General features: G+C 40.1%; 1 protein-coding gene across 2 annotated transcripts in view; it reads left to right on the forward strand.

Annotated features, from left to right (window-relative positions):
• LOC109881751 (zinc finger transcription factor Trps1) overlaps positions 1-22,851 on the forward strand; it is a 226,975-nt gene that overhangs the window by 186,361 nt on the left and 17,763 nt on the right. For both annotated transcript variants that reach the window (XM_031795093.1, XM_031795094.1), the window contains exon 6: positions 14,554-14,676. In XM_031795093.1, coding sequence (XP_031650953.1) covers positions 14,554-14,676 — 123 coding nt within the window. The remainder of the gene's footprint in view (positions 1-14,553; positions 14,677-22,851) is intronic.

Below are 22,851 nucleotides of genomic sequence, written 5' to 3' on the forward strand. Positions count from 1 at the left end.
AGTTTACCTCTGGGTGGTTGCCATCGTGTCTGTCTCCTCGTAGAGTTTAGACTTTTTCTTCTGTTGACAACATTACTTCACTGGCCACAGGCTAAAAGATCACTAGTGTACTGTGATGAAGCCCTGGGACTTTTGTCTGTCTGGATAAGAAAATTTAACAATGTAACCATGTACAAATGGAACCATGTAACAATGTAACAATGTAAAAATTTAACCATGCAACAATGTAACCATGTCAAAATGTAACCATGTAACCATGTCAAAATGTAACAATGTAACCATATAACAATTAACCATTTAACCATTTAAAAATGTAACCATGTAACCATGTAATCATGTAACAATGTAACCATTTAACCATGTAACCATTTCAAAATGTAACCATGTAACCATGTAATCATGTAACAATTTAACCATTTAACCATGTAACCATTTCAAAATGTAACCATGTAACCATGTAATCATGTAACAATGTAACCATTTAACCATGTAACCATTTCAAAATGTAACCATGTAACAATGTAACCATTTAACCATGTAACCATGTCAAAATTTAACAATGTAACCATGTCAAAATGTAACCATGTAATCATGTAACAATGTAACTACAATGTAAACCATGTAATCATGTAACAATGTAACAATGTAACTACAATGTAACCATGTAATCATGTAACAATGTCCAAATGTAACAATGTAACCGTGTAATCATGTAATCATGTAACAATGTAACCATGTCAAAATGTAACAATGTAACCATGTCAAAATGTAACAATGTAACCATGTCCAAATGTAACAATATAACCATGTAACCATGTCAAAATGTAACCATGTAACCATGTAACCATGTCAAAATGTAACCATGTAACCATGTCAAAATGTAACCATGTAACAATGTAACCATGCCAAAATGTAACCATGTAACCATGTCAAAATGTAACAATGTAACAATGTAACCATGTCAAAATGTAACCATGTAACCATGTAACCATGTAACAATGTAACAATGTAACCATGTAACAATGTAACCATGTAACCATGTCGAAATGTAACCATGTAACCATGTCAAAATGTAACCATGTAACAATGTAACCATGTCAAAATGTAACCATGTAACCATGTCAAAATGTAACCATGTAACAATGTAACCATGTCAAAATGTAACCATGTAACAATGTAACCATGTAACAATGTAACCATGTCAAAATGTAGCCATGTAACCATGTAACAATGTAACCATGTCAAAATGTAACCATGTAACCATGTCAAAATGTAATCATGTAACAATGTAACCATGTAACCATGTCAAAATGTAACCATGTCAAAATGTAATTATGTAACAATGTAACCATGTAACCATGTCAACATGTAACCATGTAACCATGTCAAAATGTAACCATGTAACAATGTAACCATGTAACAATGTAACCATGTCAAAACAACATTACTACTGAATTTGCGAAGCAGATATTTCAGTCGATTGAGGCCAGAAATTAGATAGCCAAACTCCATTCCCCCTTCCATCTCCCTGCTCTACCCCTAAACATACCTATCCCCTCAGGCAGTGAATAATTGTCTGTATAATCTCGGTTAAACCAGAACTAAAGTCTCATGTAATTGGTCAGCTGCTTGATTAAGTTATGTGTCCATGCATGTTCAGAGGAGGGATTAAGAGATGCTAAAGCGAAACCGGACTGAGGAGCTCCACCTTGTCTCTTTGCAAGTTACGGCTGGAATGTCCCCTCCCTTTCCAAAATTCGGAAGATGCTACACACCTGCGAAATCGTGATTTGTCCAAGTAACCAGTGACGAAAACCCCGAACACCAGAACTACTGCAGCTCATTTTCCCATGCATCCCATTCCTTCCCGACAGATTCTACGGTACCCGTTCTGTTTATGTAGATGTGTCCACAAGAGGTTATTCTCTATCCCACACACAATCGGAGCTAAGACATCCCACCCATACTAGGAGAGCAGACCTGCTGAACAAGAGAGATAAATGAGGAGAAACTGGGCCAATCATCCTTCTCTTTCTCCTACCAGTCTGACTGACAGTGGCCTATATCACTGGTCCTTTTGTGTCACGCAAGTCGAGGTCCCAGCTCACTCAGAATGCATTGATGGCATCGCATTGGGGCGGCAGGGTAGCCTAGTGGTTAGAGCATTGGACTAGTAACCGGAAGGTTGCGAGTTCAAACCCCCGAGCTGACAAGGTACAAATCTGTCGTTCTGCCCCTGAACAGGCAGTTAACCCACTGTTCCCAGGCCGTCATTGAAAATAAGAATGTGTTCTTAACTGACTTGCCTGGTTAAATAAAGGTAAAAAAAAAAAAAAAAAAATTCCCAACCTCCTTTCGTGGAAGGCCCCATTGTCTTTTTGACTCCCATTGTCCCCCTAGGTGAGATTATGTTGTGCCTCAGCCACATATCCCAGTCTTTGGAGTGTCACAGACAGCCACACACAACACAGGAGTGACAGGGGATGGCAGCGAGACAAGATGACAGGTGACACAGTTAGGCGTTAGAGACATGGTACCAACAACATTCCTCTGTCACCCTGCCAGGATCTGTCCTCCATCCTCGGAACTGGACGGTCAAAAGGACCCTTCATATCACAGGACGATCTAGATAACGATGAGACCCAGAATACATTGAGACAAGTGAAAGGGTGAAGGGATAAATGGAAGAACATTGTTCTCATTCAGGAATTGATTATAGTGGTTTACATAAGCTGTCCATGATGTCATGTTGAACCAGAAGGACTCTTGTGTTATTCTCTTTGTACGGCCTGCTGGTTCACATGAGTTTAATGTACCCTGCTACTATTGTGCTGCTGCTGTTTATAAAAGGTGCAGCTTACCGATCACTGCACCTGTACACAGCCCATCTGTAAATAGCCCACCCAACTACCTCATTCCCATATTGCTTTTTTTGTGCTCATTTGCACCCCAGTATCTCTACATGCACAACATTATCTGTACATCTATCACTCCAGTATTAATGCTAACTTGTCAATTTTTTTGCCACTGTGGCCTATTTATTGCCTTTACCTCCTTAATCTTACTACATTTGCACACACTGTATATAGATTTTTCTATTGTTGTACAAACAATGGTATGCAAGTATAAACACAATGGGACCACGCAGCCGTCATACCGCTCAGGAAGGAGATGCGTCCTGTCTCCTAGAGATGAACGTACTTTGGTGCGAAAAATGCAAATCAATCCAAGAACAACAGCAAAGGACATTGTGAAGATGCTGGAGGGAACAGGTACAAAGGTATCTATTTTCAAAGTAAAACGAGTCCTGTATCGACATAACGGCAGGGTAGCCTAGGGGTTAGAGCGTTAGACTAGTAACCGAAAGGTTGCAAGTTCAAATCCCTGAGCTGACAAGGTACAAATCTGTCGTTCTGCCCCTGAACAGGCAGTTAACCCACTGTTCCTAGGCCGTCATTGAAACTAAGAATTTGTTCTTAACTGACTTGCATAGTTTAAAAAAAGTAATATAACCTGAAAGGCCACTCAGCAAGGAAGAAGTTACTTCTCCAAAACTGCCAAACTACAGTTTTCAACAGCACATGGGAACATATATTGTACTTTTTGGAGAAATGTCCTCTGGTCTGATGAAACAAATATAGAACTGTTTGGCCATAATGACCATTGCTATAATTGGAGGAAAAGGGGGAGGCTTGCAAGCCGAAGAACACCATCCCAACCGTGAAGCATGGGGGTGGCAGCATCATGTTGTGGGGGTGCTTTGCTGCAGGAGGGACTGGTGCACTTCACAAAATAGATGGCATCATGAAGAAGCAACATTGAAGCAACATCTCAAGACATCAGTGAGGAGTTACAGATTGGTCGCAAATGTGTCTTCCAGATCGACAATGACCCCAAGCATACTTCCAAAGTTGTGGCAAAATGGCTTAAGGACAACAAAGTCAAGGTATTGGAGTGGCCATCACAAAGTCCTGACCTCAATCCTATAGAAAATGGGTGGGCAGAACTGAAAAGCGTGTGCGAGCATGGAGGCCTAGAAACCTGACTCAGTTACACCAGCTCTGTCAGGAGGAATGGGCCAAAATTCACCCAACTTATTGTGGGAAGCTTGTGGAAGGCTACCCAAAACATTTGACCCTAGTTAAACAATTTAAAGGCAATGCTACCAAATACTAATTGAGTGTATGGTAACTTCTGACCCACTGGGAATGTTATGAAAGAAATAAAAGCTGAAATAAATCATTCTCTCTACTATTATTCTGACATTTCACAGTCTTAAAATAAAGTGGTGATCCTAACTGACCTAAGACAGGGAATTGTTACTAGGATTAAATGTCAGGAATTGTGAAAAACTGAGTTGAAATGTATTTGGTTAAGGTGTAAGTAAACGTCCGACTTCAACTGTATATGGTTCTGTGCTCGTAGGGTTCTACTCTAGGAAGTGTGTCAGTGTGTTAGTGTGTCAGTGTGTTAGTGTGTCAGTGTATTAGTGTGTTAGTGTGTCAATGTATTAGTGTGTCAGTGTATCAGTGTATTAGTGTGTTAGTGTGTCAGTGTATTAGTGTGTCAGTGTGTCAGTGTGTCAGTGTATCAGTGTGTCAGTGTATCAGTGTATTAGTGTGTTAGTGTGTCAGTGTATCAGTGTGTCAGTGTATTAGCAGTAAATTGTAAAAGTGTATTAGTGTATCAGTGTATTAGCAGTAAATTGTAAAAGTGTATCAGTGTATTAGCAGTAAATTGTAAAAGTGTATCAGTGTATCAGTGTATTAGTGTGTCAGTGTATCAGTGTGTCAGTGTATCAGTGTATTAGTGTATCAGTGTATCAGTGTATTAGTGTGTCAGTGTATCAGTGTATCAGTGTGTCAGCGTATCAGTGTATCAGTGTATCAGTGTATCAGTGTATCAGTGTGTCAGTGTATCAGTGTATCAGTGTATCAGTGTGTCAGTGTATCAGTGTATCAGTGTATTAGCAGTAAATTGTAAAAGTGTATTCCCAGTGTTCTGCTTTTACTACTGTGACTTCTGACATCCCAATATTCCCTTTTTAGAATTTGTTTTAGGAATAAATTCCAATTAATTTATTAAACTCAAGCTGAATTATACAATTAGGGAAGCAATTTAGAGAGAGACACTGGATTTCCGTAAACCCGGTATAACCTCCTAGTGAGAGAGGACTTGATGGTTCAGTATGTCTGGAATTATAACCAGATGTGTGCCGAAGGCAACAAGATGCTTGCACCCAAGCCCAAAATGTTGACGCAGGATTTCAGAAATTGAAATTGTCATTAGGGGTTCACCAAATTTCCCCGCAGCTGATTAAATAATTGTTTATTTAATGGAAGTGCTCCTGCAGATTACTTAAGTGAATTAAATGCCATTTAATTTCAAGGGCTACATGACCACATGCTCCCTCTCCCTCTCTCTCTCTCTCTCTCTCTCTCTCTCTCTATACATCTCTCTCTCTCTATCTCTTTCGCTCTCTCTACATCTCTCTCTATACATCTCTCTCTCTCTCTTTTTCTCTCTACATCTCTCTATCTTTCTCTCTCTCTCTCTCACTCTATCTCTCTCTCTCACTCTTTCTCTCTCTCTCTCTCTCTCTATACATCTCTCTCTCTATCTCTTTCGCTCTCTCTACATCTCTCTCTATACATCTCTCTCTCTCTTTTTCTCTCTACATCTCTCTCTCTTTCTCTCTCTCTCTCTCTCTCTCTACATCTCTATCTTTTTCTCTCTACATCTCTCTCTATATATATATATATTTATCTCTCTCTTTCTATCTCTCTCTACATCTCTCTTTCTCTCTCTACATCTCTCTTCCTCTCTCTCTCTTCATCTTCCTCTTTCTCTCTCTCTCTCTACATCTCTCTCTGTCTCTGCCTCTCCATCTCTATCTCAATTTAATTCAAATCAAGGGGCTTTGTTGGCATGGGAAACATGTGTTAACATTGCCAAAGCAAGTGAGGTAGATAATATACAAAAGTGAAATAAACAATAGAAATTAACAGTAAACATTACACATACTGAAGTTTCATTTGAATAAAGACATTACAAAAGTCATATTACGTATATATACATTGTTGTAACCATGTACAAATGGTTAAAGTACACAATGGAAAATAAATAATCATAAATATGGGTCGGTCTCTCTCTCTCTCTCTCTCTCTCTCTCTCTCTCTCTCTCTCTCTCTCTCTCTCTCTCTCTCTCTCTCTCTCTCTCTCTCTCTCTCTCTCTCTCTCTCTCTCTCTCTCTCTCTCTCTCTCTCTCTCTCTCTCTCTCTCTCTCTCTCTCTCTCTCTCTCTGCCTCCCACAACCCTGTCAGTAATCAGTAATTATTTAGATGTCAGCCTGTTGTGTGATTAGCATCACTGTTACAGGCTTTGGTTTTTGGACTTTAGCACATATAGCTTGTCAGCACGTAAGGAGCACCGTGCTGGCCAAATGCTGGCCCAGGTGCTATGTAAGAGTGGCTGGCCCAGGTGCTATGTAAGAGTGGCTGGCCCAGGTGCTATGTAAGAGTGGCTGGCCCAATGCTCCAGTTGTCTTGATAGGTGTGGAGGTTTAGCACCTTTAGTTTGATTTCTAGACAAAATATCCTTTATCTGATTTAGTTTTGCTCCAACTTTTTGGTTTGCTTCCCATCTTTAAGTTTGGTGTGGGTTTTTATTTTGTTTGCCTCTTCTAGGACAACTTGGCGCTCATGGTGGGTGTATTTTGGGTCCCAGTTGTTGTTGCTAATCAGCTTTTTGGAAACCCCCATGAGTATCCTCACCTATTTCGGTCTGGTTGTTGGTCAGTGACTCTTTTTTTCAGTTCCACCGTCTGTTTGAGCGACACTATTTGGTTTTCTTGCTGGGGAACGTAACAAACAATCAGTCTGCGCTGCATTCCTATGAGCACACAGTCTCCAAGATATATATGTTTTACTATAACGCAGATGGCTGAGGTTTCAGGAGCAAAGTGTTATGGGAAAATGACTAGTAAGAAAGAGAAATGCGTGTGGGTTTAGCAAAGGGACAGTGTCATATTTGATATAACATATCACATATAACTAGTATTGTTATTATTATTATTATTAGTGTTATTATAATTATAATAATACTTATTATTATTCGTTGATATGGTAGCTGTTACTCAGCTACTATCAAATAAAATCAAGTTGTATTTGTCACATGCACCTAATACAACAGGTGTAGTAGACCTTACCGTGAAATGCTTACTTACAAGCCCTTATTGGCTAAATAACTTCCATTTACTTTTGATTCTAATTGAACTGAGATGAAGTAAAGTTCCATCCTTCCTGTCACCTCATGATGAAGTGGTTGGCAGTGTGTGTTTAGTCCTCACCCACCTGGAAGCCCTGGTGTGGTGGGAACAAACCCAATAAATAAATGCATGTAATTAAGGCCCCAATCTCTAATTACCTAGCATTTCTCTCACCGGGAGGATAGAATGAGTGGGAGACGTCTCTAGGAACGCCAATGGAACACAAGGCATTAATAATCAATCACAGACACAGAATTCACATGCAACACCTACGGTATTGACGGTGCAGAACACTGTAGGAGTCATTTATCATTGGCCCGTGGACTAATAATATGACCTGTTCATGCTTATTATTGCTCTGGTGTTTCTATGTAGTTTCTTGCAGTTTGCTGTACAGGGAATATCACACTTGGAACTCAGATAGTTCAAGTATTCACTAAAAGTTTTGGCAAAGTGTTGTAGTGTATTGTCAGAATACGTGGTGAAGGCTGGCGTCAGGTCATATTTGGTTGGAGATGGATGACCAAAAGGCTGAATCCCAGGTACAGTAAGTCCATAGAAGTTGAATCTCTGGTGAACTCATGGATACACTCAATGGCTGACAGTCTACACATTATGGCATTATTGACTTGAATGGGGAGGGTCCGATCTGTAGATTATATTTCTATGGCAAAGTCACACAGCAGCAGCACCTCCACCACCTCCACGACCAGCTCAACCAGCTCCACCAAATCCACCACAAACTCCACCACCGACACCTTCTCCACCACCTCCATCACCTCCTCCACCACCACCATCTCCACCACCTCCTCCTCTACCACCTCCACGACCACCTCCACTTCCACCTCCATCACCTCCTCCACCACCACCATCTCCACCACCTCCTCCTCTACCACCTCCACGACCACCACCATCTCCACCACTTCCACCTCCACCACCACCTCCTCCACCACCATCATCTCCACCACCTCCTCTTCTACCACTAACACCACCACCATCTCCACCACTTCCACCTCCACCACCTCCTCCACCACCACCATCTCCACCACCTCCTCCTCTACCACCACCATCTCCACCACCACCACCTTCTCCTTCACCTCCACCTCCACCACCAAAGATTCTAGGATTTATTATTGGGATTTATCAAACTGTAGCACACAACATATCTGCATATTTTCATTGATAAATCAGGCATTTTATTGTTATTATTATTATTTATATTATTATTATTGTATTAGTATTATTATTAGTATTTTATTATTATATTATTATTATTGTATTAGTATTATTAGTAGTATTTTATTATTATATTATTATTATTGTATTAGTATTATTAGTAGTATTTTATTATTATATTATTATTATTGTATTAGTATTATTAGTAGTATTTTATTATTATATTATTATTGTTGTTGTATTAGTATTATTAGTAGTATTTTATTATTATATTATTATTATTGTATTAGTATTATTAGTAGTATTTTATTATTATATTATTATTATTGTATTAGTATTATTAGTAGTATTTTATTATTATATTATTATTGTTGTATTAGTATTATTAGTAGTATTTTATTATTATATTATTATTATTGTATTAGTATTATTAGTAGTATTTTATTATTATATTATTATTGTTGTATTAGTATTATTAGTAGTATTTTATTATTATATTATTATTATTGTATTAGTATTATTAGTAGTATTTTATTATTATATTATTATTGTTGTTGTATTAGTATTATTAGTAGTATTTTATTATTATATTATTATTATTGTATTAGTATTATTAGTAGTATTTTATTATTATATTATTATTGTTGTATTAGTATTATTAGTAGTATTTTATAATTATATTATTATTATTGTATTAGTATTATTAGTAGTATTTTATTATTATATTATTATTGTTGTATTAGTATTATTAGTAGTATTTTATTATTATATTATTATTGTTGTATTAGTATTATTAGTAGTATTTTATTATTATATTATTATTATTTAATTATGTCATTCATATTATTAATAATAGTTTTTGTTTTATAATTATAATTATTTTATGATTATTCTTTTATTATTAATATTCTTATTATTATTAGCTCTACAACCCTGCCTGCAAAACGAACCTCCATTCACCTTATATGGTAACAAAAGCTCTCTAATTTGCTTTAGAATTTGGCGATCTCAGACCTGGGCCATGATAGTTCCTAAAAGAAAGCACAATGGAAAAATGTTGCACATTTCTTTAGAGGTGTGTGCAGGATGCCGCAGTGACTCCCCCCCCCCCCCAAAAAAAAATAAATGCATGCTGCCTGTAGTGCCAAACACTGGCCGCGCATTGTGCAAGATTGCTTGTCCTTTCAACCAATTTAAAAGTCAATGTTACAGCCCAGGCTTCTATGCAAAAGACACATTTTTTTTCAATATTTTGATAATCAACACATGATTGTGTTTCTATCTCCTGCCTTGGTATAGGCTCTAAGATTAAATAGGCAATGATGTCACGCTCCTAACCTGCCTTGGTATAGGCTCTAAGATTAAATAGGCAATGATGTCACGCTCCTAACCTGCCTTGGTATAGGCTCTAAGATTAAATAGGCAATGATGTCACGCTCCTAACCTGCCTTGGTATAGGCTCTAAGATTAAATAGGCAATGATGTCACGCTCCTAACCTGCCTTGGTATAGGCTCTAAGATTAAATAGGCAATGATGTCACGCTCCTAACCTGCCTTGGTATAGGCTCTAAGATTAAATAGGCAATGATGTCACGCTCCTAACCTGCCTTGGTATAGGCTCTAAGATTAAATAGGCAATGATGTCACGCTCCTAACCTGCCTTGGTATAGGCTCTAAGATTAAATAGGCAATGATGTCACGCTCCTAACCTGCCTTGGTATAGGCTCTAAGATTAAATAGGCAATGATGTCACGCTCCTGATCCTGTGGCACAGCAAGACTGTAGCCTAACCATACTGTCACATACGGTCAAGGCTACAGGTCTATTTACTGTCGAGCATGCTTGGCTATTGAATGAGCGATTGATAAATGGTAGTCTACTATTGAATGAGCGATTGGTAAATTGTAGTCTGCTATTGAATAAGTGATTGGTAAATGGTAGTCTACTATTGATTGAGCGATTGGTAAATGGTAGTCTGCTATTGAATAAGTGATTGGTAAATGGTAGTCTGCTATTGAATGAGCGATTTGTAAATGGTAGTCTGCTATTGAATGAGCGATTTGTAAATGGTAGTCTGCTATTGAATGAGCGATAGGTAAATGGTAGTCTGCTATTGAATGAGCGATTTGTAAATGGTAGTCTGCTATTGAATAAGTGATTGGTAAATGGTAGTCTGCTATTGAATAAGTGATTGGTAAATGGTAGTCTGCTATTGAATAAGTGATTGGTAATTTGTAGTCTACTATTGAATGAGCGATAGGTAAATGGTAGTCTACTATTGAATAAGTGATTGGTAAATGGTAGTCTACTATTGAATAAGTGATTGGTAAATGGTAGTCTACTATTGAATAAGTGATTGGTAAATGGTAGTCTCCTATTGAATAAGTGATTGGTAAATGGTAGTCTGCTATTGAATGAGCGATAGGTAAATGGTAGTCTACTATTGAATAAGTGATTGGTAAATGGTAGTCTGCTATTGAATGAGTGATAGGTAAATGGTAGTCTACTATTGAATAAGTGATTGGTAAATGGTAGTCTACTATTGAATGAGCGATTGGTTAACGGCAGTCTACTATTGAATGAGCGATTGGTAAATGGTAGTCTGCTATTGAATAAGTGATTGGTAAATGGTAGTCTACTATTGAATGAGTGATTGGTTAACGGCAGTCTCCTATTGAATGAGCGATTGTTAAATGGTAGTCTGCTATTGAATAAGTGATTGGTAAATGGTAGTCTGCTATTGATTGAGCGATTGGTAAATGGTAGTCTGCTATTGAATAAGTGATTGGTAAATGGTAGTCTGCTATTGAATGAGCGATTTGTAAATGGTAGTCTGCTATTGAATGAGCGATTTGTAAATGGTAGTCTGCTATTGAATGAGCGATAGGTAAATGGTAGTCTACTATTGAATAAGTGATTGGTAAATGGTAGTCTGCTATTGAATGAGTGATAGGTAAATGGTAGTCTACTATTGAATAAGTGATTGGTAAATGGTATCTGCTATTGAATAAGCGATAGGTAAATGGTAGTCTACTATTGAATAAGTGATTGGTAAATGGTAGTCTACTATTGAATAAGTGATTGGTAAAAGGTAGTCTACTATTTGTTGTGTAGCAATTTAAACCAGTTATGTCAGAAAATGAGAGACAATGTCCTGCTATATGATTATCAAATCAAATCAAATCAAATGTATTTATATAGCCCTTCGTACATCAGCTGATATCTCAAAGTGCTGTACAGAAACCCAGCCTAAAACCCCAAACAGCAAGCAATGCAGGTGTAGAAGCAATTATGATTTAGGCCTATATAATAAAAGTAAAATAAACATATTAGATGACATGCTGCTATGCGATCTCCTTACCAATGACAAATGCATCTGTTTTATCATTAGGCCTTTGGTTTAATGTTTTTATCAGCCTGACATTATTATAATTCCCGTGCTTCAAACACCTTCCATTTCCCCCAAACGAACAATAAGCCAGTGTGCTTGCAATAGATTTGGTCAACCTTCTAGCAGTTGTGCTCACGCATGGTTTGAGATTTGCATGGAGATAAGCACACTTTTCCATCAAGTTAAACATTTATAAATACCAACCTTGGAGGACAAACTGGAGCACGCACAAGGTTTAGAGTCATTTTTTTTTGTGTGCTCACCTTTGATAAATGAGGTCCCTGGAAGCTCAAATCAACCAGAGTTTTTGTTCAACATACACTAACTATCAGATGCATATTACTCCTTGTGCATTTAGTGTTCTTCGTACTCTTCTGAAATACCTACATGCCTGTTTTCATGTAAATATGTAGTGGTGTTAGAGGCCTCTTGTAGGTTCTCTTGCTATCTTTTATGTATAATGTGTCTCTATTTGACTGAGTAGATCTCGTTGCCTGATCTATTGATTACAGTTCAGCAGGTCGCTGTTGCTGGTTATTAATTGCAGGTTGAGCCACGCTCCTCTTGTTGCAATATGTCACATCAGTTCACCTAGGACCGAGCTCCACTGTTGCCTGCCGCAATCACTGAATGAAGCGATACTATTTCACTTGGAAGACATTATTGTATATAACCATGCCTCTGAGTGATTTACTACGTATCTACAGAGCACACATTGTATTTTATTTACTTTTTTGGCATTGGCTCTGCTTAGTGTTTATATGGTGGCCAAAAGTATGTTTACAATGCACTACAAGTCTTAACTGCTGTTTGTTGGTCCAAGCCTAACTTGTCCAGAGATGAGGGATAAGAGATGCATGTTGTAGGAAGAGAAATAGGACTGCTATCCGTTCGAGCTGTGTGTAACCTGTAAACATTTACACTTCCCAGCTGTTGGAAGTGTCTGTGGCTATAGGCAACACGTGTGAGTCATTTGGCCAGGGGGGGGGGGTGATGATGGTGGGGGAGAGAAAACACAGAGACGATGATGGAAACCGTGTTTGGCTTGTAACACTAGAACAGAATAGGAAAATAATAAATCAATCAATCATCCTGTCATTCCCACCATGTGGCAACCACATAAAGGCTCCTTGGGATTGAGAACATGTATGTTCAGGGGGGCTTCCAGGTTTCTTCTGTGGTACTAGTCTAAGCAGTGATCCTTACCATAGATTAAGGAGAAAGGAAAGGGGGGTACCTAGTCAGTTGTACAACTGAATGTATTCAACTGAAATGTGTCTTCCTCATTTAACCCAACCCCTCTAGATAAAAAGAATGTGTTAACGTAATTTTTATTTAAAAAATTAAGCAATCCACTAAGATAATCGTTCGAGTAATGGACCATGTATTTGATTTTAACAAGTAATGATTTGTAATTGTTAGATAAATAAAAATGTTAGATTAAGATTTGACACTTAAAATAATTGTGATTGAAATGTTAACTGTATTTTCACACTTCAGAATACAGAATGTTGCATCTGGGGGGGGGACTGGGCGACTGACAGAGCGACTTTACACCTGCTGGTAGCTCACTAAAAACATGTATCCATGTCATTAAATGATTGCCATAATTTTGACCGTGCTACCGTCCCCTCATTCGCTTTCCCTTGTATTTATTTTCCTTGTATCTTTGATTAATGTCTGATGTCAAACGTTAGAGTGAGCAGGCATCAGCAAACGCAAGATCATAGAGGGCCCTCCAATAGCGCTCTCATCTGGATGGAAAAATTACCCTATAGGGAACTGGCTACTCACCAGAACGTTTGACTGATTCATTGTGAAACACCCGATGAATGAAGTACCCTTTTCTCTGCCAAGAAAGCTCTCTGGCCTTCCAGACAAAATTATGTCCACAGAAAAGCTTTCCGTTCTAAATGAATCGGAAGAGAATTAGGAGCATTGTATTATTCTGGCAGGTAGAACATGGCTCCCTGAAGTTAAATAAATGTCACTGATTCTATGAGGCCAAATGGCTTTTACAGGCCCCCTAATCTAGATCATGCAAGTGTAGCTGCGGATCACATGCAAGGCAGGACCGCTTGTTCAATTCCCATGTTCTGCACTTGATAAGGTCATGCACTCTCAATGATTCATCTAGACATGATTGGTTTTTCTGTACTTGCATTATGGACCAGCACATTTGTTATTTATTAGGCTTTTTTTAAATAAATATGTATGTTAAGGAGGGAGTAAAAAATACAAAACGTTCAATCTATCGAAGAGAAAATATTACAAACCGTTTCCAAATGTGAATATTTTAGAAAATAGCCTCAGAATGGCTTCCTACGCAATCAATGGCACACATGAAGAGTGTAGAATCAACATGAGGCTGCTAAAAAAGGTCTGGTCCTCAGCTTGTCATGGTGATGCAGGCGATGAAGGCTGATCTCTGTCTAGTGAAACACAACCATTGGTTGGACTCATTAATCAGTCTAAAGTTAATTAGTGAGAGAATCAGCTGGGTTCTATTAATCACTGCCCAAACTGACCTTCTAATTGTACTGTGTGTGTGTGTGTGTGTGTGTGTGTGTGTGTGTGTGTGTGTGTGTGTGTGTGTGTGTGTGTGTGTGTGTGTGTGTGTGTGTGCTTGTGTGACTTCTTTCTCCTCCTTTTTCTTCTCTCTTTCCGTTTACCCGTTTCTCACTTACTCACTCTCTCTCTCTTTTGATTTGGTTTTCAGAGACGTCGAGGCTCGGGGGTGTTCTGTGCCAACTGTCTCACCACTAAGACCTCTCTGTGGAGGAAGAATGCCAACGGGGGATATGTGTGCAACGCCTGTGGCCTCTATCAGAAGCTCCATTCGGTAAGGTGGGGGGGTGGGGGGCTCAACGCCTGTGGCCTCTATCAGAAGCTCCACTCGGTAGGAGGGGGGGGGGGCTCAACGCGTGTGGCCTCTATCAGAAGCACCACTCGGTAAGGTGGGGGGCTTAATGCCTGTGGCCTCTATCAGAAGCTTCACTCGGTAGGGGGGGGGGGGCTCAACGCGTGTGGCCTCTATCAGAAGCTCCACTCTGTAAGGTGGGGGGGTGGGGGGCTCAACGCTTGTGGCCTCTATCAGAAGCACCACTCGGTAAGGTGGGGGTGGGGGGCTCAATGCGTGTGGCCTCTATCAGAAGCTTCACTCGGTAAGGCGGGGGGGGGCTAGGAAAAACCCAGGAGGGAGTATGTTTAAGTATGTGTATGTGTACATGTGCCAGAGGGAGGGGAGTAACCTGCCACACCACATCAGCCCAACCACTAAAATGAAATGGTGATTAAGTAAGTCAAATCAACAGGTGTAGACCTTACCGTGAAATGCTTCCTTACATGCCCTTAACCAACGATGCAGTTTTAAGAAAATTAATTAACTAAAGTAAAAAATTAAATTAAATAACACTAATAAAATAACAATAATGAGGCTATATACAGAGTCAATGTGCGGGGATACAGGTTACTCAAGGTCATTTGTACATGTAGGTAGGGGTAAAGTGACTAAACAGCGAGTAGCAATCCTTAACATCTTCCTCCAAGGTTGGTATTTATCAATGCAAATAGTCCGGGTGGCCATTTGATTAATTGTTAAGCAGTCTTATGGCTTGAGGGTAGAAGCGTTAAGGAGCCTTTTGGACATAAACTTGGCATTCCGGTATTGCTTGCCATGCGGTAGCAGAGAGAACAGAGTATGACTTGGGTGACTGGAGTCTTTGAATATGTTTTGGGCCTCTCTCTGTCTGCTTGAAACATGCGGCCTTGTGAATGTTGACCTCTTTAAAGGTCTTGCTCACATTGGCTACTGAGAGCGTGATCCCACAGTCGTCCGGGACAGCTGGTACTCTCATGCATGCTTCAGTGTTGCTTGCCTCGAAGCGAGCATAAAAGGCATTTAGCCCATCCGGTAGGCTCGCGTCACTGGGCAGCTCGCGGCTGAGTTTCACTTTATAGTCCATAATAGTTTGCAAGCCCTGCCACACCGACGAGCGTCAGAGCCGTTGTAGTATGATTCAATCTTAGTCCTCTATTGATGCTTTGCCTGTTTGATGGTTCGTCTGAGGCCATAGCTGGATTTATTATAAGCGTCTGGATTCGTTTCCCACTCCTTGAAAGTGGCAGTTCTAGCCTTTAACTCGGTGCGGATGCTGCCTGTAATCCATGGTTTCTGGTTGGGTTATGTACGTACGGTCACTGTGGGGATGACGTCGTTGAATCACTTATTGATGAAGCCGGTGTCTGAGGTGGTATACTCCTCAATGCCATTGGATGAACCCCGGAACATATTCCATTCTGTGATAGCAAAACCGTCCTACAGCATAGAATCCATGTCATCTGACCACTTCCGTATTGAGCGAGTCACTGGTACTTCCTGCTTTAGTTTCTGCTTGTAAGCAGAAATTAGGAAGATAGAATTATTGTCAGAAAGTACCCGGCCACTAGGAGCGCCGCTTCCGGATGAGCATTTTCTTGTTTGCTTATGGCCTTATAGAGGTCGTTGAGTGCGGTCTTAGTGCCAGCATCGGTTTGTGGTGGTAAATAGACGGCTACAAAAAATATATATGAAATCTCTCTTGACAAATAGACGCACACCTCCAACACTCATCTTACCGGATGTAGATGTTCTGTCCTACCGAGGCATAGAAAACCCAGCCAACTGTATATTATCCACATTGTCGTTCAGCCACGACTCAGTGAAATGTAAGAGATTACAGTTTTTAATGTCCTGTAGGTTGGATAGTCTCAAATGGAGCGCATCCAGTTTATTCTCCAATGATTGCACGTTGGCCAATAGATCAGATGGTAGGCGGGTCAACCACTCATTGACAAATTCTTACAAGGCACCCTGATCTGTTCCCCCTGTATTCCTTCTTTCCTTCATGTGAATGACGGGGATTTGGAACTTGTCTGGGAGCAACATTATCTCCTTCTTGTCAGACTCATTAAAGAAAGAATCTTTGTCCTGTTCGAGGTGAGTAATCACTGTTCTGATATCGAGAAGCTCTATTCGGTCATAAGAGACAGTAGCATCAACTTTATGTACAAAATAAGTTACAAACAATTCGAAAAAAAACCTCACAAAATAGCTGGTTAGGAGCCCGTAGAACGGCAGCCATCCCCTCCAGCGCCATTCCTTCATAAGTGTTAGCAGAACACTGTAGCTGTTCCACCCTGTCCACCCCACTTCCTCCCTGGGTGATTGGCGCACCTCTCAGGGCCTGGGGGAGGATGAGATAAGTGGGTCCGCTGTGCCTTCTAACCCCTAAAAGCAAAACCCCCATAAAGTTCACACATGTTCCTCTCACAGACATGCAGGCTTACCCATCATATGTCTATCAGTGAAGGCTCCTCAGAGGAGGACCATTCTACTCAATGATATCTTTTTTATTTTTTTATAGTGAAACAAAAAAAGTATTTTTTAGATAAACCTATACTAAATATATTAAATTATTAAATAAATAAATGACTAAATCAAACTGCATTGCAATGAAGGTCTAAAGTAGCCTCAACAGCACTCTGTAGGGTAGCACCATGGTGTAGCTGGAGGAGAGCTGATTTCCGTCCTCCTCTGAGTACATTGACTTCAATACAAAACCTATGAGGCTCATGGTTCTGTGAATTCTTGGTTGGTGAGCGGACCCCAGACATTACAACCACGAAGGGCAATGGGTTCTATAACTGATTCTTGTGTTTTTAGCCAGATCCTAATTGGGATGTTGAATTTATGTTCCTTTTGATGGTGTAGAAGATCCTTCTTGCCTTGTCTCTAAGATCCTTCACAGCTTTGTGGAAGTTACCTGTGGAGCTGATGTTTAGGCCGAGGTATGTATAGTTTTCTGTTAATTATTATAAATTATTTTTGTCTTACTGAGATTTACTGTCAGGGCCCAGGTCTGGCAGATTCTGTGCAGAATATCTAGGTGCTGCTGTAGGCCAGCTGACAGAAGCACCAGATCATCAGCAAACAGTAGACATTTGACTTCAGATTCTAGTAGGGTGAGGCCGGGTGCTGCAGACTTTTCTAGCGCCCGCGCCATTTCGTTGATATATATGTTGAAGAGGGTGGGGCTTAAGCTGCATCCCTGTCTCACCCCATGGTCCTGTGGGAAGAAATGTGTGTTTTTTTGCCAATTTTAACCACACACTTGTTGTTTGTGTACATGGATTTTATAATGTCGTATGTTTTACCCCCAACACCACTTTCCATCAATTTGTATAGCAGACCCTCATGCCAAATTGAGTCGAAGGCTTTTTTTAAATCAACAAAGCATGAGAAGACTTTGCCTTTGTTTGGGTTTGTTTGGTGGTCAATTAGGGTGTGCAGGGTGAATACATGGTATGTTGTACGGTAATTTGGTAAAAAGCCAATTTGACATTTGCTCAGTACATTGTTTTCATTGAGGAAATGTACAAGTCTGCTGTTATTGATAATGCAGAAGATTTTCCCAAGGTTACTGTTGACGCATATCCCACGGTAGTTATTGGGTCAAATTTGTCTCAACTTTTGTGGATTGGGGTGATCAGTCCTTGGTTCCAAATATTGGGGAAGATGCCAGAGCTCAGGATGATGTTAAAGAGTTTTAGTATAGCCAATTGGAATTTGTTGTCTGTATATTTGATCATTTCATTAAGGATTACCATCAACACCACAGGCCTTTTTGGGTTGGAGGGTTTGTATTTTGTCCTGTAGCTCATTCAAGGTGGTTGGAGTATCCAGTGGGTTCTGGTAGTCTTTAATAGTTGATTCTACGTTTTGTATTTGATCATGTATATGTTTTTGCTCTTTATTCTTTGTTATAGAGCCAAAAAGATTGGAGAAGTGGTTTACCCATACATCTCTATTTTGGATAGATAATTCTTCATGTTGTTGTTTGTTTAGTGTTTTCCAATTTTCCCAGAAGTGGTTAGAGTCTATTGATTCTTCAATTACATTGAGCTGATTTCTGACGTGCTGTTCCTTCTTTTTCCGTAGTGTATTTCTGTATTGTTTTAGTGATTCACCATAGTGAAGGCGTTGACTCAGGTTTTCCGGGTCTCTATGTTTTTGGTTGGACAGGTTTCTCAATTTCTTTCTTAGATTTTTGCATTCTTCATCAAAGTATTTGTCATTGTTGTTCATTTTCTTCGGTTTTCTATTTGAGATTTTTAGATTTGATAGGGAAGCTGAGAGGTCAAATATACTGTTGAGATTTTCTACTGCCAAGTTTACACCTTCACTATTACAGTGGAACGTTTTACCCAGGAAATTGTCTAAAAGGGATTGAATTTGTTGTTGCATAATTGTTTTTGGTAGGTTTCCAAACTGCATTCCTTCCATCTATAGAATTTCTTAATGTAACACAGTTCCTTTGGCTTTGATGCCTCATGATTGAGTATTGCTCTGTTCAAGTAGACTGTGATTTTGTTGTGGTCTGATAGGGGTGTCAGTGGGGGCTCTCTCTCTCTCTCTCTCTCTCTCTCTCTCTCTCTCTCTCTCTCTCTCTCTCTCTCTCTCTCGCTGTCTGTCTGTCTATCTGTCTCTCTCTCTCTCTCTCTCTCTCCCTACGTTCACTCGCTCGCTCTCTCCTCTCTTGCTCTATCTCTCTATCTATCTCTCTCTCTCTCTCTCGCTCTCCTAATCCATTCTCACATTCCCTCATTCAAAGGCTGCGACCTCACCTTGTGGTGACACTGATGCAGAAAGAGGCATCATGGGAATGTAACATGGGAACGTAAGGATCATAATGATGTACAGTAGATATGCCTCTATCCATTTGGGGTTGTGCTCAGTGGAATTTGTCATTGAAATGGGAGTTTGATTTTAGTAAAATGATGGAAAGTCTTTTTTTTATGGACTTGAAATTGAGGATGAGATGGCTCAATATTTTAGATTGAATGTGTCGTTTGTTTCTCTCTCCCGAAGAGGAGATGTCCATTGTGTTACGGACTTCATCATGTTATTCCGGAATAAGTCAATGTACTCAATCATTGAAGGACTTTACAACTGGTCCTCTCTATACTTCTTTTAGAGTTCATTTTTGGTTTTGAATACACAAGCTGTAGATTTTTTATTAAACCACCATGGGCTGGAACTTTCCAAGACGTACTTCTCAATGCTCTTTGAAATTAAATAGTGTCTGGGCAAACATATGGGTAAGCAAATGTGACATCATGTGAGGATTTACCCCTCGGAAACAAGAAGGCCTTTGTCTGCGCACTTCACTCATTTTGATGTTTAATCTCAGTAATTCAGTTATGACTAGGGTAGAGTCCACAGAGTCCGCCAGTTCTTTTAAGCCCAGTGTGCAGTGTTCTAGGCTGTGTTGCCTGGCCTGAAGGCGACTGGACCGACTGCCTGGGTGGCGGGTGGATCTATACAGGAGGCTCCCTGAGTCGGTGTGGTCGACTGGGCCAGAGAGAGAGGGACAAGCTTCAGAGAGCCCTTTCACTGGCCAGGCCACATGGTGGTCTAAACCAGCTCCAGACCAGCAAACCAGGCCTACCACAGTCAAAGAGATGGAGAGATAGAGAGAGAGAAAATAGACAGAGGGAGAGAGACGGAGGTTGAAAGAGAGAGACATGCTCCAGAGAGCCCTTTCCCTGGCCGGGCTACCTGGTGGTCTAAACCAGCTCCAGACTAGCAGACTAGGCCTACCATAGTCAAAGAGAGAAAGAGAGAGAGAAATAGACAAAGAGATATGGAAATAATTAATTTAAAAAACAGAGAACTAGAATGCTATTTGGTCCTAAACAGAGATTACACCGTGACAGAATACCTGACCACTGTGAATGACTCAAACTTAAGGAAAGCTTTACCTATATACAGACTCACTGAGCAGTGCCTTGCTATTGAGAAAGGCCGCCGAAGGCAGACCTGGTTCTCAAGAGAAGACAGGCTATGTGCACACTGCCCACAAAATGAGGTGGAAACTGAGCTGCACTTCCTAACAAAATGTATGACCATATTAGAGACACATATTTCCCTCAGATTACACAGATCCACAAATAATTTTTGATAAACTCCCATATCTACTGGGTGAAATACCATTGATTGAAAAATACTGTATTATGTTTGTGCACCAGGAGAATTTCTTATTTTTATGATTCACTATTAAGTTGGTTTTACAGCAATCCACCATTAGACATGTTGGAAATGACTGTGGTTGACGCCGCTCTATCTCAGACTGCATCCCCAATGGCACCCTATTCCCTATATATATCCCTATATAGGGAATGGGGTGGGGAATATATATATTCCTATATCTCCATTGGAGATACAACTCAGTGATACTCTGCTCATCTGTGACTCTGGTCTCTGGTCTCCTCTTGACATGCATGTCTTCTAGTAATGTGTTGCTGGTTGTTACTTCTCCTAGCTAAACTCAGCAAAAAAAGAAACATCCCTTTTTCAGGACTCTGTCTTTCAAAGATAATTCATAAAAATCCAAATAACTTGACAGATCTTCACTGTAAAGGGTTTAAACACTGTTTCCCATGCTTGTTAAATGAACCATAAACATTTAATGAACATGCACCTGTGGAACGGTCGTTAAGACACTAACAGCTTACAGACGGTAGGCAATTAAGGTCACAATTATGAAGACTTAGGACACTAAAGGGACCTTTCCACTGACTCTGAAAAACACACACAAAAAATGCCCAGAGTCCCTGCTCATCTGTGTGAACGTGCCTTAGGTATGCTGCAAGGAGGCATGAGGACTGCACATGTGGCCAGGGCAATAAATTGCAATGTCCGTACTGTGTGTCGCCTAAGACAGCGCTACAGGGAAACAGGGCAGACAGCTGGTCGTCCTCGCAGTGACAGACCACGTGTAACAACACCTGCACAGGATTAGTACAACCGAACATTACACCTGCGGGACAGGTACAGGATGGCAACAACATCTGCCCAAGATACACCAGGAATGCACAATTGGGATCAATTTGGAGGTCCGTATTGTCTGGGGCAGTGTGTCACAGCATCATCGGTCTGAGCTTGTTGTCATTGCAGGCAATCTCAACACTGCGCGTTATACAGGGAAGACATCCTCCTCCCTCATGTGGTACCCTTCCTGTAGGCTCATCCTGACATGACCCTCCAGCATGACAATGCCACCAGCCATACTGCTCGTTCTGTGCATGATTTCCTGCAAGACAGTAATGTCAGTGTTCTGCCTTGGCCGGCGAAAGGCCCGGATCTCAATCCCATTGAGCACGTCTGGGACCTGTTGGATCGGGGGGTGAGGGCTAGGGCCATTCCCCCCAGAAATGTCCGGGAACTTGCAGGTGCCTTGGTGGAAGAGTGGGGTAACATCTCACAGCAAGAACTGGAAAATCTGGTGCAGTTCATGAGGAGGAGATGCCCTGTTACTTTTGATTTTGAATGCCCCCCCCCCTTTTTTCAGGGACACATTATTCCATTTCTGTTCGTCACATGTCTGTGGAACTTGTTCAGTTTATGTCTCAGTTGTTGAATCTTATGTTCATACAAATATTTACACATGTTAAGTTTGCTGAAAGTAAATGCAGTTGACAGTGAGAGGATATTTCATTTTTTGCTTAGTTTAGTTGTTGGTGAGGAGATATAGTCTGCAGTAATTTATTTATCAGTTTGGGTTGTATAACTGATACATGGTCCACTAGCCACCAATGAATGACTTGGAGAGGAGAGGATTCTGATAAATTACTTGGTGAGGATTCTATTAAATGACTTAGGGAGGATTCTAATAAATGACTTGGAGAGGATTCTAATAAATTACTTGGAGAGGATTCTAATAAATGAATTTGGGAGGATTCTAATAAATGACTTGGAGAGGATTCTAATAAATGACTTGGAGAGGATTCTATTAAATGACTTTGGGAGGATTCTAATAAATGACTTGGAGAGGATTCTATTAAATGACTTTGGGAGGATTCTAATAAATGACTTGGAGAGGATTCTAATAAATGACTTGGAGAGGATTCTAATAAATGACTTGGAGAGGATTCTAATAAATGACTTGGAGAGGATTCTAATAAATGACTTGGAGAG

Source organism: Oncorhynchus kisutch, linkage group LG17, assembly GCF_002021735.2.
Source record: "Oncorhynchus kisutch isolate 150728-3 linkage group LG17, Okis_V2, whole genome shotgun sequence".
Taxonomy (NCBI): Eukaryota; Metazoa; Chordata; class Actinopteri; order Salmoniformes; family Salmonidae; genus Oncorhynchus; species Oncorhynchus kisutch.